The sequence below is a fragment of the Oncorhynchus masou genome, chromosome 14 (genome assembly GCF_036934945.1).
Source record: "Oncorhynchus masou masou isolate Uvic2021 chromosome 14, UVic_Omas_1.1, whole genome shotgun sequence".
NCBI lineage: Eukaryota > Metazoa > Chordata > Actinopteri > Salmoniformes > Salmonidae > Oncorhynchus > Oncorhynchus masou.
Genome location: NC_088225.1, coordinates 36,512,923 through 36,526,429, shown reverse-complemented (window position 1 = coordinate 36,526,429; position 13,507 = coordinate 36,512,923). Strand labels below are relative to the sequence as shown.

The window sequence follows — 13,507 nt, the reverse complement described above, 5'->3', positions numbered from 1 at the left end:
CGTGGTTGTCTCTTGTTGGATCCTGTATTTGACATTATAGCCATTAGATATATATGATTAAATATTATCTGATGTTGGTTGTGTGAGGTGTCTGCATTTGTGCACTGGAGCATCATTATGAGATTAAACAACTGCTTGCTACTTGCCTGTTTGTGTGTGACAAGAACTGAGTGACACGGTGTGACCTGCATGTTGCAAAGCAGTAGATAACAGCCCAGCAGATGCTTTGTCCTTGTGTTTGTATGTGACAATATTGAGCACATGGTGTGACTTGCTGTATCTTACAAAGTTGTGATAGGGAGGGGTGGTCGTCACGAGGTTTAACTGAGATGGACAAATACTGAACAACACAATAGCAGGAACTGAGCAACTGTTCTAACTAGGCTGCGATACCAGAACAGTAAGGATCTATACATCGACGGTGGGAGGACTCCAAGAGGCGGGGACCCGCCTGAGTGCCTGCGATAGGCTGAGCAAGTTTAAACCACGCCCAGCCTCTACTGTGATAGGCCAACAGATGGGTTGGAACTATGTCTATCACAGTATAAAGAATACTGTTTACATACATCTTGTCAGTTCTCTGTTCTGCCCTGCGTGGTATTACAGTGAGCCCGTATATACGAAAGTTGCATTTGCCATTTATTACTTAGCTAATAAAAAATACGTAGTATAAAATCGGTGACTCATTGTTATATTTATCCTGATACCAGATTTGAATTTACAAAACTCTAACACTCTATAGCAGCCTGTCAATAACCCTCGTGGTTGTGTGGGTGTCTCTATAGCAGCCTGTCAATAACCCTCGTGGTTGTGTGGGTGTCTCTATTGCAGCCTGTCAATAACCCTCGTGGTTCTGTGGGTGTCTCTATAGCAGCTTGCCAATAACCCTCGTGGTTGTGTGGGTGTCTCTATAGCAGCTTGTTAATCACCCTCGTGGTTGTGTGGGTGTCTCTATAGCAGCTTGTTAATCACCCTCGTGGTTGTGTGGGTGTCTCTATAGCAGCTTGTTAATGACCCTTGTGGTTGTGTGGGTGTCTCTATAGCAGCTTGCCAAGAACCCTTGTGGTTGTCGACGGAGAGAGAGCAATAGAGTGTGATTGCGGGGGTTGAGTGTGTCACGGGGGTGGGGGGGAGGAGAGAGAGAGAGAGTGAGAGAGAGAGAGAGAGAGAGAGAGAGAGAGAGAGAGAGAGATGGAGAAAAGGAGATGAAGAAAGAGAGAGAGAGATGGAGAAAAAGAGATGAAGAAAGAGAGATGAAGAGAGAAAGAGAGAGAGATGGTGAGATGTAACAAAGCTAGAGAGCACAATGCACAGTTCAGATCTGAACAAGGACACTGACAATTCTCTTCAGGAGGACTGCAGGAGACAAGGGGAGTCTCAAGTTGGATTTATTGGATTTAATTAAATCTACCTCGAATATTACAGCTCATTTGTGTCGGCTATTCGCCAGACAAGACCTGCTGAGAAGTGGCTGAATTTATGCTCAAGCCAACTACTTTTTCTTCTCATGGCGTGCAGTTATATGCACACAATAAGGCGATTAACATAATAGTTTGTTTAAAAACTTTACATCCTTTGCAAAAAATAACATTTTTCCCTAATGATTATATTTACAGGGACACGTCTGAAAGCAAAGCTACCTGATTGCACTCGGATAAATGCAGAAAACTGGCAATCAAAATGAACGTTCTACCACAGCGAACCTGTTATTTTTGATCAGCACATTTGACTTCGGACGTATGAAGATTAGGTGTGAAAACTATTTATAAGATACATACATTCAGCTCTACTTCACTGGCACTAGAAGAGGGAGGATCGTGATCAGATACAGAACCTGTGTAATATATAACAGGACAGGTCAACCAGACCCTGTGTAATATATAACAGGACAGGTTAACCAGACCCTGTGTAATATATAACAGGACAGGTCAACCAGACCCTGTGTAATATATAACAGGACAGGTCAACCAGACCCTGTGTAATATATAACAGGACAGGTCAACCTGTGTAATATATAACAGGACAGGTCAACCAGACCCTGTTTAATATATAGCAGGACAGGTCAACCAGACCCTGTGTAATATATAACAGGACAGGTCAACCAGACCCTGTGTAATATATAACAGGACAGGTCAACCAGACCCTGTGTAATATATAACAGGACAGGTCAACCAGACCCTGTGTAATATATAACAGGACAGGTCAACCAGACCCTATGTAATATATAACAGGACAGGTCAACCAGACCCTGTGTAATATATAACAGGACAGGTCAACCAGACCCTGTGTAATATATAACAGGACAGGTCAACCAGACCCTGTGTAATATATAACAGGACAGGTCAACCAGACCCTGTGTAATATATAACAGGACAGGTCAACCAGACCCTGTGTAATATATAACAGGACAGGTCAACCAGACCCTGTGTAATATATAACAGGACAGGTCAACCAGACCCTGTGTAATATATAACAGGACAGGTCAACCAGACCCTGTGTAATATATAACAGGACAGGTCAACCAGACCCTGTGTAATATATAACAGGACAGGTCAACCAGACCCTGTGTAATATATAACAGGACAGGTCAACCAGACCCTGTGTAATATATAACAGGACAGATCAACCAGACCCTGTGTAATATATAACAGGACAGGTCAACCAGACCCTGTGTAATATATAACAGGACAGGTCAACCAGACCCTGTGTAATATATAACAGGACAGGTTAACCAGACCCTGTGTAATATATAACAGGACAGGTCAACCAGACCCTGTGTAATATATAACAGGACAGGGGGTACCGGTACAGAGTCAGTGTGGAGGCTATATACAGGGGGTACCGGTACAGAGTCAGTGTGGAGGCTATATACAGGGGGTACCGGTACAGAGTCAGTGTGGAGGCTATATACAGGGGGTACCAGTACAGCGTCAGTGTGGAGGCTATATACAGGGGGTACCGGTACAGAGTCAGTGTGGAGGCTATATACAGGGGGTACCAGTACAGAGTCAATGTGGAGACTATATACAGGGGGTACCAGTACAGCGTCAGTGTGGAGGCTATATACAGGGGGTACCGGTACAGAGTCAGTGTGGAGGCTATATACAGGGGGTACCAGTACAGAGTCAATGTGGAGACTATATACAGGGGGTACCGGTACAGCGTCAGTGTGGAGGCTATATACAGGGGGTACCGGTACAGAGTCAGTGTGGAGGCTATATACAGGGGGTACCAGTACAGAGTCAATGTGGAGGCTATATACAGGGGGTACCAGTACCGAGTCAATGTGCGGGGTTCCAGGTTAGTCGAGGTAATTTGTACATGTAGGTAGGGGTGAAGTTACTATGCATAGATAATAAACAGCGAGTAGCTGTAATGTTTAGGCTGTTTCAAATGTACTGATGTAAATGGATAAAAAACTACTTAGATGTTGTGCCTGTTTGCGCACCAATTTCGGCGCAGGACACCGGGCGGCCACCTGGTAAATGTGGTCTCTTATGGTCAATCTTCCAATGATATGCCTACAAATACGTCACAATGCTGCAGACACCTTGGGGAAACGACAGAAAGGGCAGGCTCATTCCTCTCGCATTCACAGCCATATAAGGAGACAATGGAAAACGGAGCCTCAAAAATCCTGCTCATTTCCTGGATGACGGCTCATCTTGGTTTTGCCTGAAGCTCACGTTCTAGGGCACGCACAGAGAATATCTTGGTCGTTCTGGACACGTCAGAGTGTTTTCTTTCCAAAGCTACCAATTATATGCATAGTCGAGCATCTTTTTGTGACAAAATATTGCGCTTAAAACGGGCATGTCTTTTTATCCAAAAATGATATAGCGCCCCCAGAGTTTCAAGAGGTATTAAGGTGAATACACTAAGTCTCTCTGGCTGAGGGCTCTACCTTAGTCAGGGTTGACATCTTGGACTCTGTTATAGTGTTATATAGTTGGGATAAAACCATGTTCTTGGTGAAGGGAGACTCTCTTGTTGTTAAACCTGTTATATAAACTGGGATTAAACCATGTTCTTGGTAGAGGGAGACTCTCTTGTTGTTAAAGCTGTTATAGTGGGATATAGCTGGGATTAAACCATGTTCTGGGTGGAGGGAGACTCTATTGTTGTTAAACATGTTGTAGTGGGATATAGCTGGGATTAAACCATGTTCTGGGTGGGGGGAGACTCTCTTGTTGTTAAACCGTTTATATAGCTGGGATTAAACCATGTTCTTGGTGAAGGGAGACTCTCTTGTTGTTAAAGCTGTTATAGTGGGATATAGCTGGGATTAAACCATGTTCTGGGTGGAGGGAGACTCTATTGTTGTTAAACATGTTGTAGTGGGATATAGCTGGGATTAAACCATGTTCTGGGTGGAGGGAGACTCTCTTGTTGTTAAACCTGTTGTAGTGTGGCCTTGGGGTGAAGGGAGGCTCTCTTGTTGAAAACCTATTAATGTCTCCTTTTACTTCCTCGTGTTCTCCTGGTCTACTTCCACTATCCACCTCTCCACCTTTGAGACGATTGGACCATTTTTAGCTAACCGTGCGTGTTCCTGCTGAGCTGATCAAAGTGCCTGTCTTTGAAAGCCAATCATCTGTGAGGAAAACGACTAACTCCATTCCGTGTTCTGCTCCTCGAACAACGTCTGACCTCTGACCTGTGATCAGTGGCGCGCCACACTTTCTCTGAACCCCAGCAAGGTTGGAGTCTCCCTCTAAAATCCAATGTGTCTGCCAGACAGCCACTTACAAAGTAGTCCTATAGGCTATCGATCGCTGTCCCATGGTGTTGCGACGTGTCTATGTGGCTGCATGCATATTGAATAATGATAGGCTATCTGTGGTGCCAGGGTTTGTACTGCATAGCTTTGCTTTAGCTAAAGGATAACTGTTTATTGGTACAACTATTTGCTCGTCTAACGTTTCACTAAGCTATACACGGGTCGCAATGCTGCCATTTGTAGACTGCTGGCTGGTGGCACTAATGTAATTTCTTGTTCAATAATTCAAACATTGCCGATTGTAACGTGAATATGCATGACTGAGCCATCTTCACACTCTCTCCCAGCTTGGATAGAAAGTTGTTGTGCGTAAAACCGGTCTATTAATGCCAAATAACACAGTCAGTCCACCCTCAAAACACTACCTTGTTGTATTATTATTATTTATTTAACGTTTTTAATTTAACCTTTATTTAACTTGGCAAGTCAGTTATTAAGAACAAATTGTTATTACAATGAGGGCCTACACCAGTCACGCCCTGACCTTCGTTATCTTTGTTTTCTTTATTGTTTTGGTTAGGTCAGGGTGTGACAAGGGGTGGTTTGTGTAGTTTTTGTATTGTCTAGGGGCTTTTGTATTGTCTAGGTGTTTATATGTCTATTGTTGCCAAGATTGGTTCCCAATCAGAGGCAGCTGTTTATCGTTGTCTCTGATTGGGGAACATATTTGGTCAGGGTCTGGGGTGGACTGCTCTGCTGTGGTGTTGAGACTTTTGTCGGGAGCTGAGGTGGGCTGTTCTGCAGGCTTCTCTGTGGGGGTGGCCACCTCTCTAGTGGGCTGTTCTGCAGGCTTCTCTGTGGGGTTGGCCACCTCTCTAGTGGGCTGTTCTGCAGGCTTCTTTGTGGGGTTGGCCACCTCTCTAGTGGGCTGTTCTGCAGGCTTCTCTGTGGGGTTGGCCACCTCTCTAGTGGGCTGTTCTGCAGGCTTCTCTGTGGGGTTGGCCACCTCTCTAGTGGGCTGTTCTGCAGGCTTCTTTGTGGGGTTGGCCACCTCTCTAGTGGGCTGTTCTGCAGGCTTCTCTGTGGGGTTGGCCACCTCTCTAGTGGGCTGTTCTCTGTCACACACCATCCCCCTTAACCTCTCCTCCAGCAGTCTGATCCTCTCCTTTAGTGCTCTGTTCTGCTCCTGCTCTTTCTCCTGTTGAAGTTGTCTCACCACTGTCCAGTGTGCAGATATGTCTCTCTCCACCTCCAGCTCTCCGGGTCCTGCTGTTCCAGCTCCACCTGCCTTACCTCCAGCTGGGTGAATTTGTCCTTCATTTCAATGAGGGAGTAGTACTCTGTGCTGGGAGTTTGACTTTCCGCTTGGGGTTGCTCGTCTATGGGGTTATATAATGAAGAGGTCTGGTCTGACCCGCACGGGGTGGGGATATCTTTCTCAATGGAGAGCTTCTGCTGCAGAGCTAATTCTTTGATTAGGTGAAAGTCCATCTGAAACTGTTTGGGGTTGCCCTGTTCCATTACTGTTCCAGACTTACAGAGATTTGCATTAGCTGAGTCCGCGTTGTCTAGTATCCTGAGTTTCCACCCCTTGTTAACACCCCCCCTCCTCTTAACAGAGGGTTAGTGGGTTAATATAGCACTGTGCCAGGGGATGGTCTGGTTAATATAACACTGTGCCAGGGGATGGTCTGGTTAATATAACACTGTGCCAGGGGATGGTCTGGTTAATATAGCACTGTGCCATGCCAGGGGATGGTCTGTGTGGAAGATGAGGTTGCTGATGTTCCCATTTTTATAATAGTCAGCAAAAAGTGTCTCTTGATTTTCCATAAGGAGCTTCATTTTGTGATATTTTCTTGCCTTATCATTCTTTACATACACAGGGTACTGTGGGAGGCAGCTTCTAAGCCCTCTCCATTTGGTTGGAGTAGACTGTGCGACTCTCCTGCCATTGTTAGGCTTAAGGGCTTTGACACCTCTCACTTGACAAGTCATCTCTAATTGAAGTTGTATCAGGCTTCATTCAGCATTCAGTCCTTATAAAGTCATGTATTTTTCTTCTTTGCTTTTGGAAATAAAACAGGGCTTCAGACTAAACATTATTCAGTCAGTTCCAGGTTGGATGTGTCACGCCCTGGTCAAAGTGTATGATGTTTATCTTCATTTATTTGGTCAGGCCAGGGTGTGACATGGGTTTATTGTGGTGTGTTTCGTCTTGGGGTTTTGTGGGATGTCTAGCGTTAGTCTATGGCTGTCTGAAGTGGTTCCCAATCAGAGGCAGGTGTTTATCGTTGTCTCTGATTGGGAACCATATTTAGGCAGCCATATTCTTTGAGTGTTTGGTGGGTGATTGTTCCTGTCTCTGTGTTTAGTTTCACCAGATAGGCTGTATAGTTTTTTCACGTTTCCGTCTGTTGTTTTTTTTGTACATTTCAGTATTTTCATGTCTAGTTCTTTTTCAACAATAAATATGAGTAACCACCACGCTGCATTTTGGTCCGCTCCTCCTTCAACAGAAGAACGTCGTTACAGCGTGGTGTTTTCAGATTTCTGTTGTTTTCCCAGAGCATTTACTGTATATAAATTGGAACGATCATCTTGGGCAGTTGTAACCCTTCAGGTGATTCTGTAATTCCGTCCAAAATCAGGTTGCAGATTTTAGAGTTTTGATTTGGAGTGAAGGTTATGTTGTAGAGGGTAGCATCCTGACAAACAATCCAGTCTTAAATTACTATCAATCTATCTCTTTTTGAGAACATGCTGAAACATGCAGGAGCTCACATGACCTCTCTCTCTCTCTCTCTCTCTCTCTCTCTCTCTCTCTCTCTCTCTCTCTCTCTCTCTCTCTCTCTCTCTCTCTCTCTCTCTCTCTCTCTCTCAACATTAGGTTTTTATTTAACTCAACTTTATTTGAAGAATAGTCTTTTTTACACATCTGACATTTTCAAACACAACCGTCAAACCTGAATAACAGCACGTTCATTAGTTAAAAAGGAATAAAGTAATTTCAACAACCCGTTCATTAGTTACAACAGAATTCTAACATTCCTGTGTGACATACTGAGTCCAGTTAGTCTGATTTCTAACAGTGACCCATAGTACAGTATTGTAGCAAACCACCTGCTATCCACCACTCCAATAAGGGTTACCTCTTTTAGGGAGGGAGGTAACAGACCTAGGTTTACAGACTCTAACATATATACATACATATATCCAGTATCTAATAACTGACAACATATAGTAGAAAATACATCATACTGGCTATGTATCTGATTTTATATGTGTATCTGTACATTGAAAGTTACAAATATGGAAAATATTTCTGACATGCAAAACATTTTGGGACGATATCAACAATGGACCAATGAAACACCGAAAGACTCAACAGCAAGGAAGAGGTCGGGGGGGAAAGGAGTGTATAAATTAGAAGAGGACATTCTTCATTGTCTGGATGTTCTGTCTGAATGTGTGTATTGTAACAGTGTTCTGTGTGAATGTGTGTATTGTATCAGTGTTCAGTCTGAATGTGTGTATTGTATCCGTGTTCTGTCTAAATGTGTGTATTGTAACAGTGTTCTGTCTGAATGTGTGTATTGCATCAGTGTTCTGTCTGAATGTGTGTATTGTATCAGTGTTCTGTCTGAATGTGTGTATTGTATCAGTGTTCTGTCTGAATGTGTGTATTGTATCAGTGTTCTGTCTGAATGTGTGTATTGTATCCGTGTTCAGTCTGAATGTGTGTATTGTATCAGTGTTCAGTCTGAATGTGTGTATTGTATCCGTGTTCTGTCTGAATGTGTGTATTGTATCCGTGTTCTGTCTGAATGTGTGTATTGTATCCGTGTTCTGTCTGAATGTGTGTATTGTATCCGTGTTCAGTCTGAATGTGTGTATTGTATCAGTGTTCTGTCTGAATGTGTGTATTGTATCAGTGTTCTGTCTGAATGTGTGTATTGTATTAGTGTTCAGTCTGAATTTAAAGTACCTTTCTAAAAACCAAGAAAACTTTACAGCAAAAACAGACCCAGGAAAATATAGGATATAGGATATATAAAATATAGGATCAAAAAAGACAATGAAAATAATACAATTTAATTACCTTAAAAAAGGAATATTTCACGCAAAACCTTTTTGTTTTTTTTGCATTTTGCATCATATGATGCTGTGTTTTGTTGGGCTTTGCTGGGCTACGCTGAGGAGAAAGCCAGACTGAGGAAAAAGCCAGACTGAGGAAAAAGCCAGACTGAGAAGAAAGCCAGACTGAGGAGAAAGCCAGACTGAGGAGAAAGCCAGACAAGGGAGATAGCCAGACTGAGGAGAAAGCCAGACTGAGGAGAAAGCCAGGCTGAGGAGAAAGCCAGACTGAGGAGAAAGCCAGACTGAGGAGAAAGCCAGGCTGAGGAGAAAGCCAGACTGAGGAGAAAGCCAGACTGAGGAGAAAGCCAGGCTGAGGAGAAAGCCAGACTGAGGAGAAAGCCAGACTGAGGAAAAAGCCAGACTGAGAAGAAAGCCAGACTGAGGAGAAAGCCAGACTGAGGAGAAAGCCAGACTGAGGAGAAAGCCAGACAAGGGAGATAGCCAGACTGAGGAGAAAGCCAGACTGAGGAGAAAGCCAGGCTGAGGAGAAAGCCAGACTGAGGAGAAAGCCAGACTGAGGAGAGCCAGACTGAGGAGAAAGCCAGACTGAGGAGAAAGCCAGACTGAGGAGAAAGCCAGACTGAGGAGAAAGCCAGACTGAGGAGAGCCAGACTGAGGAGAAAGCCAGACTGAGGAGAAAGCCAGACAAGGGAGAAAGCCAGACTGAGGAGAAAGCCAGACAAGGGAGATAGCCAGACTGAGGAGAAAGCCAGACTGAGGAGAAAGCCAGACTGAGGAGAAAGCCAGACTGAGGAGAAAGCCAGACTGAGGAGAGCCAGACTGAGGAGAAAGCCAGACTGAGGAGAAAGCCAGACAAGGGAGAAAGCCAGACTGAGGAGAAAGCCAGACAAGGGAGATAGCCAGACTGAGGAGAAAGCCAGACTGAGGAGAAAGCCAGACTGAGGAGAAAGCCAGACTGAGGAGAAAGCCAGACAAGGGAGAAAGCCAGACTGAGGAGAAAGCCAGACTGAGGAGGTGAGGTGTAGGCGAGGTGTAGTTTCTTGAAGGTGAGGTGTAGTTTGACTGGGAGCCAGTTAAGGCGGTGCAGGGAAGGGTGTTTCCTTCCTGGCCATATCAAGACACCTCTCCTCCATACAAGTACACTTAAAGGGGAAATCTGTAGTTCAAACAGCAAAGTGTTCACACCACCACTAAAAGTGTCATGAAGATGGATGAAGCAATCACAGATTGTCCTCTTTAACTGTGTGATCTTTTCCCCGTTACATGAACACTCCTCCCCTCCAGGTACACCTTGTGTCTTAACCAATCAAATGGATATGTCAAGACAAGAGAGAGGACCAAGTTGAATTGCATCAAGGATGCAGGTCAACGTTTATTGTCATGAGTCTTGTCCTGGAGGCAGAACGGAGTGATTTTTCCAATAGATAGGCCTGCTGCAAAGTCAAAATTGTAAAAATTCAAGAAAACATGTATAATTTTTTTGTCCCTCCATCCTCCTTTTTCTCTCGCTCCCTCTCTTTCCTCCTCCCTCCCTCTCTCTCCTCCTCCCTCTTTCCTCCTCCCTCTCTTTCCTCCTCCCTCTCTTTCCTCCTCCCTCCCTCTCTCTCCTCCTCCCTCTTTCCTCCTCCCTCTCTTTCCTCCTCCCTCCCTCTCCTCCTCCCTCTTTCCTCCTCCCTCTCTCTCCTCCTCCCTCTCTCTCCTCCTCCCTCTCTCTCCCCCTCCCTCCATGTCTCATAATTTCAGTTCCTGTCTCTGTGTAGAGATGGTTCTGCAGGCCAGCAGGAAGACTCCTCCCTCTCTGTCCTCCTCCTGCTTCTCTCTCTTCCTCCCTCTTTCCTCCTCCCTCTCTTTCCTCCTCCCTCTTTCCTCCTCCCTCTCTTTCCTCCTCCCTCCCTCTCTCTCCTCCTCCCTCTTTCCTCCTCCCTCTCTCTCCTCCTCCCTCTCTCTCCTCCTCCCTCTTTCCTCCTCCCTCTCTCTCCTCCTCCCTCTCTCTCCTCCTCCCTCTTTCCTCCTCCCTCTCTCTCCTCCTCCCTCTCTCTCCTCCTCCCTCTTTCCCCCTCCCTCTCTCTCCTCCTCCCTCTCTCTCCTCCTCCCTCTCTCTCCTCCTCCCTCTCTCTCCTCCTCCCTCCCTCTCCCCCTCCCTCCCTCTCCCCCTCCCTCCATGTCTCATAATTTCAGTTCCTGTCTCTGTGTAGTGATGGTTCTGCAGGCCAGCAGGAAGCCAGCGGAGGTGAATAGCTGTGTTCCACTAGAGATCCAGGACAGGACCAGAGACCAGCCAAACAGGATCTGGACCCCCTCCATATTGACCCCCATCTGCTCAGCCAGACACAGAGCCTCCTGGAAGACTGCAGCAGAGTAGGCCATGTACACACTCACCCCTGTTAGTGAGGACAGAGCTGGAGGGAGGGAGGGAGGGAGGGAGGGAGGGAGGGAGGGAGGGAGGGAGGGAGGGAGGGGGAGAGAGAGAGAGAGAGAGAGAGAGAGAGAGAGAGAGAGAGAGAGAGAGAGAGAGAGAGAGAGAGAGAGAGAGAGAGAGAGAAATAGGGGAAAGGAGTGTGTTTACTGATAAAATACCAAATGACAGGGACAAACTAACCACTAGGGAGAGACATACTGACCACTAGGGAGACACATACTGACCACTAGGGAGACACAGGGACATACTGACCACTAGGGAGACACATACTGACCACTAGGGAGACACAGAGACATACTGACCACTAGGGAGACACATACTGACCACTAGGGAGACACAGGGACATACTGACCACTAGGGAGACACAGAGACATACTGACCACTAGGGAGACACAGAGACATACTGTCCACTAGGGAGACACAGGGACATACTGACCACTAGGGAGACACAGGGACATACTGACCACTAGGGAGACACAGGGACAAACTGACCACTAGGGAGACACATACTAACCACTAGGGAGACACAGGGACATACTGACCACTAGGGAGACACAGGGACATACTGACCACTAGGGAGACACAGAGACATACTGACCACTAGGGAGACACAGGGACATACTGACCACTAGGGAGACACATACTGACCACTAGGGAGACACATACTGACCACTAGGGAGACACAGGGACATACTGACCACTAGGGAGACACAGGGACATACTGACCACTATGGAGACACATACTGACCACTAGGGAGACACAGGGACATACTGACCACTAGGGAGACACATACTGACCACTAGGGAGACACAGGGACATACTGACCACTAGGGAGACACATACTGACCACTAGGGAGACACATACTGACCACTAGGGAGGGACAGGGACATACTGACCACTAGGGAGACACAGGGACATACTGACCACTAGGGAGACACATACTGACCACTAGGGAGACACAGGGACATACTGACCACTAGGGAGACACATACTGACCACTAGGGAGACACAGGGACATACTGACCACTAGGGAGACACAGGGACATACTGACCACTATGGAGACACATACTGACCACTAGGGAGACACAGGGACATACTGACCACTAGGGAGACACAGGGACATACTGACCACTATGGAGACACATACTGACCACTAGGGAGACACAGGGACATACTGACCACTAGAGAGACACATACTGACCACTAGGGAGACACAGGGACATACTGACCACTAGGGAGACACATACTGACCACTAGGGAGACACATACTGACCACTAGGGAGACACAGGGACATACTGACCACTAGGGAGACACATACTGACCACTAGGGAGACACATACTGACCACTAGGGAGACTCAGGGACATACTGACCACTAGGGAGACTCATACTGACCACTAGGGAGACACAGGGACATACTGACCACTAGGGAGACACATACTGACCACTATGGAGACACATACTGACCACTAGGGAGACTCAGGGACATACTGACCACTAGGGAGACTCATACTGACCACTAGGGAGACACAGGGACATACTGACCACTAGGGAGACACATACTGACCACTAGGGAGACACATACTGACCACTAGGGAGACACATACTGACCACTATGGAGACACAGGGACATACTGACCACTAGGGAGACACATACTGACCACTATGGAGACACAGGGACATACTGACCACTAGGGAGACACATACTGACCACTATGGAGACACAGGGACATACTGACCACTAGGGAGACACATACTGACCACTAGGGAGACACATACTGACCACTAGGGAGACACAGGGACATACTGACCACTAGGGAGACACATACTGACCACTAGGGAGACACAGGGACATACTGACCACTAGGGAGACACATACTGACCACTAGGGAGACACAGGGACATCCTGACCACTAGGGAGACACATACTGACCACTAGGGAGACACAGGGACATACTGACCACTAGGGAGACACAGGGACATACTGACCACTAGGGAGACACAGAGACATACTGACCACTAGGGAGACACATACTGTCCACTAGGGAGACACAGGGACATACTGACCACTAGGGAGACACAGAGACATACTGACCACTAGGGAGACACATACTAACCACTAGGGAGACACATACTGACCACTAGGGAGACACATACTGACCACTAGGGAGACACAGGGACATACTGACCACTATGGAGACACATACTGACCACTAGGGAGACACATACTGACCACTAGGGAGACACAGGGACAAACTGACCAC

At 46.4% G+C, this 13,507-nt stretch overlaps 1 protein-coding gene across 1 annotated transcript in view; it reads right to left on the bottom strand.

Moving 5' to 3' along the window:
• Nucleotides 1-10,977: 10,977 nt before the first annotated feature.
• LOC135553791 (transmembrane protein 114-like) overlaps nucleotides 10,978-13,507 on the bottom strand; it is a 39,873-nt gene continuing 37,343 nt past the window's right edge. The window contains exon 4 of the mRNA XM_064985738.1: nucleotides 10,978-11,220. Within this exon, the coding sequence (XP_064841810.1) occupies nucleotides 10,988-11,220 (233 nt within the window). The 3' untranslated portion in view covers nucleotides 10,978-10,987. The remainder of the gene's footprint in view (nucleotides 11,221-13,507) is intronic.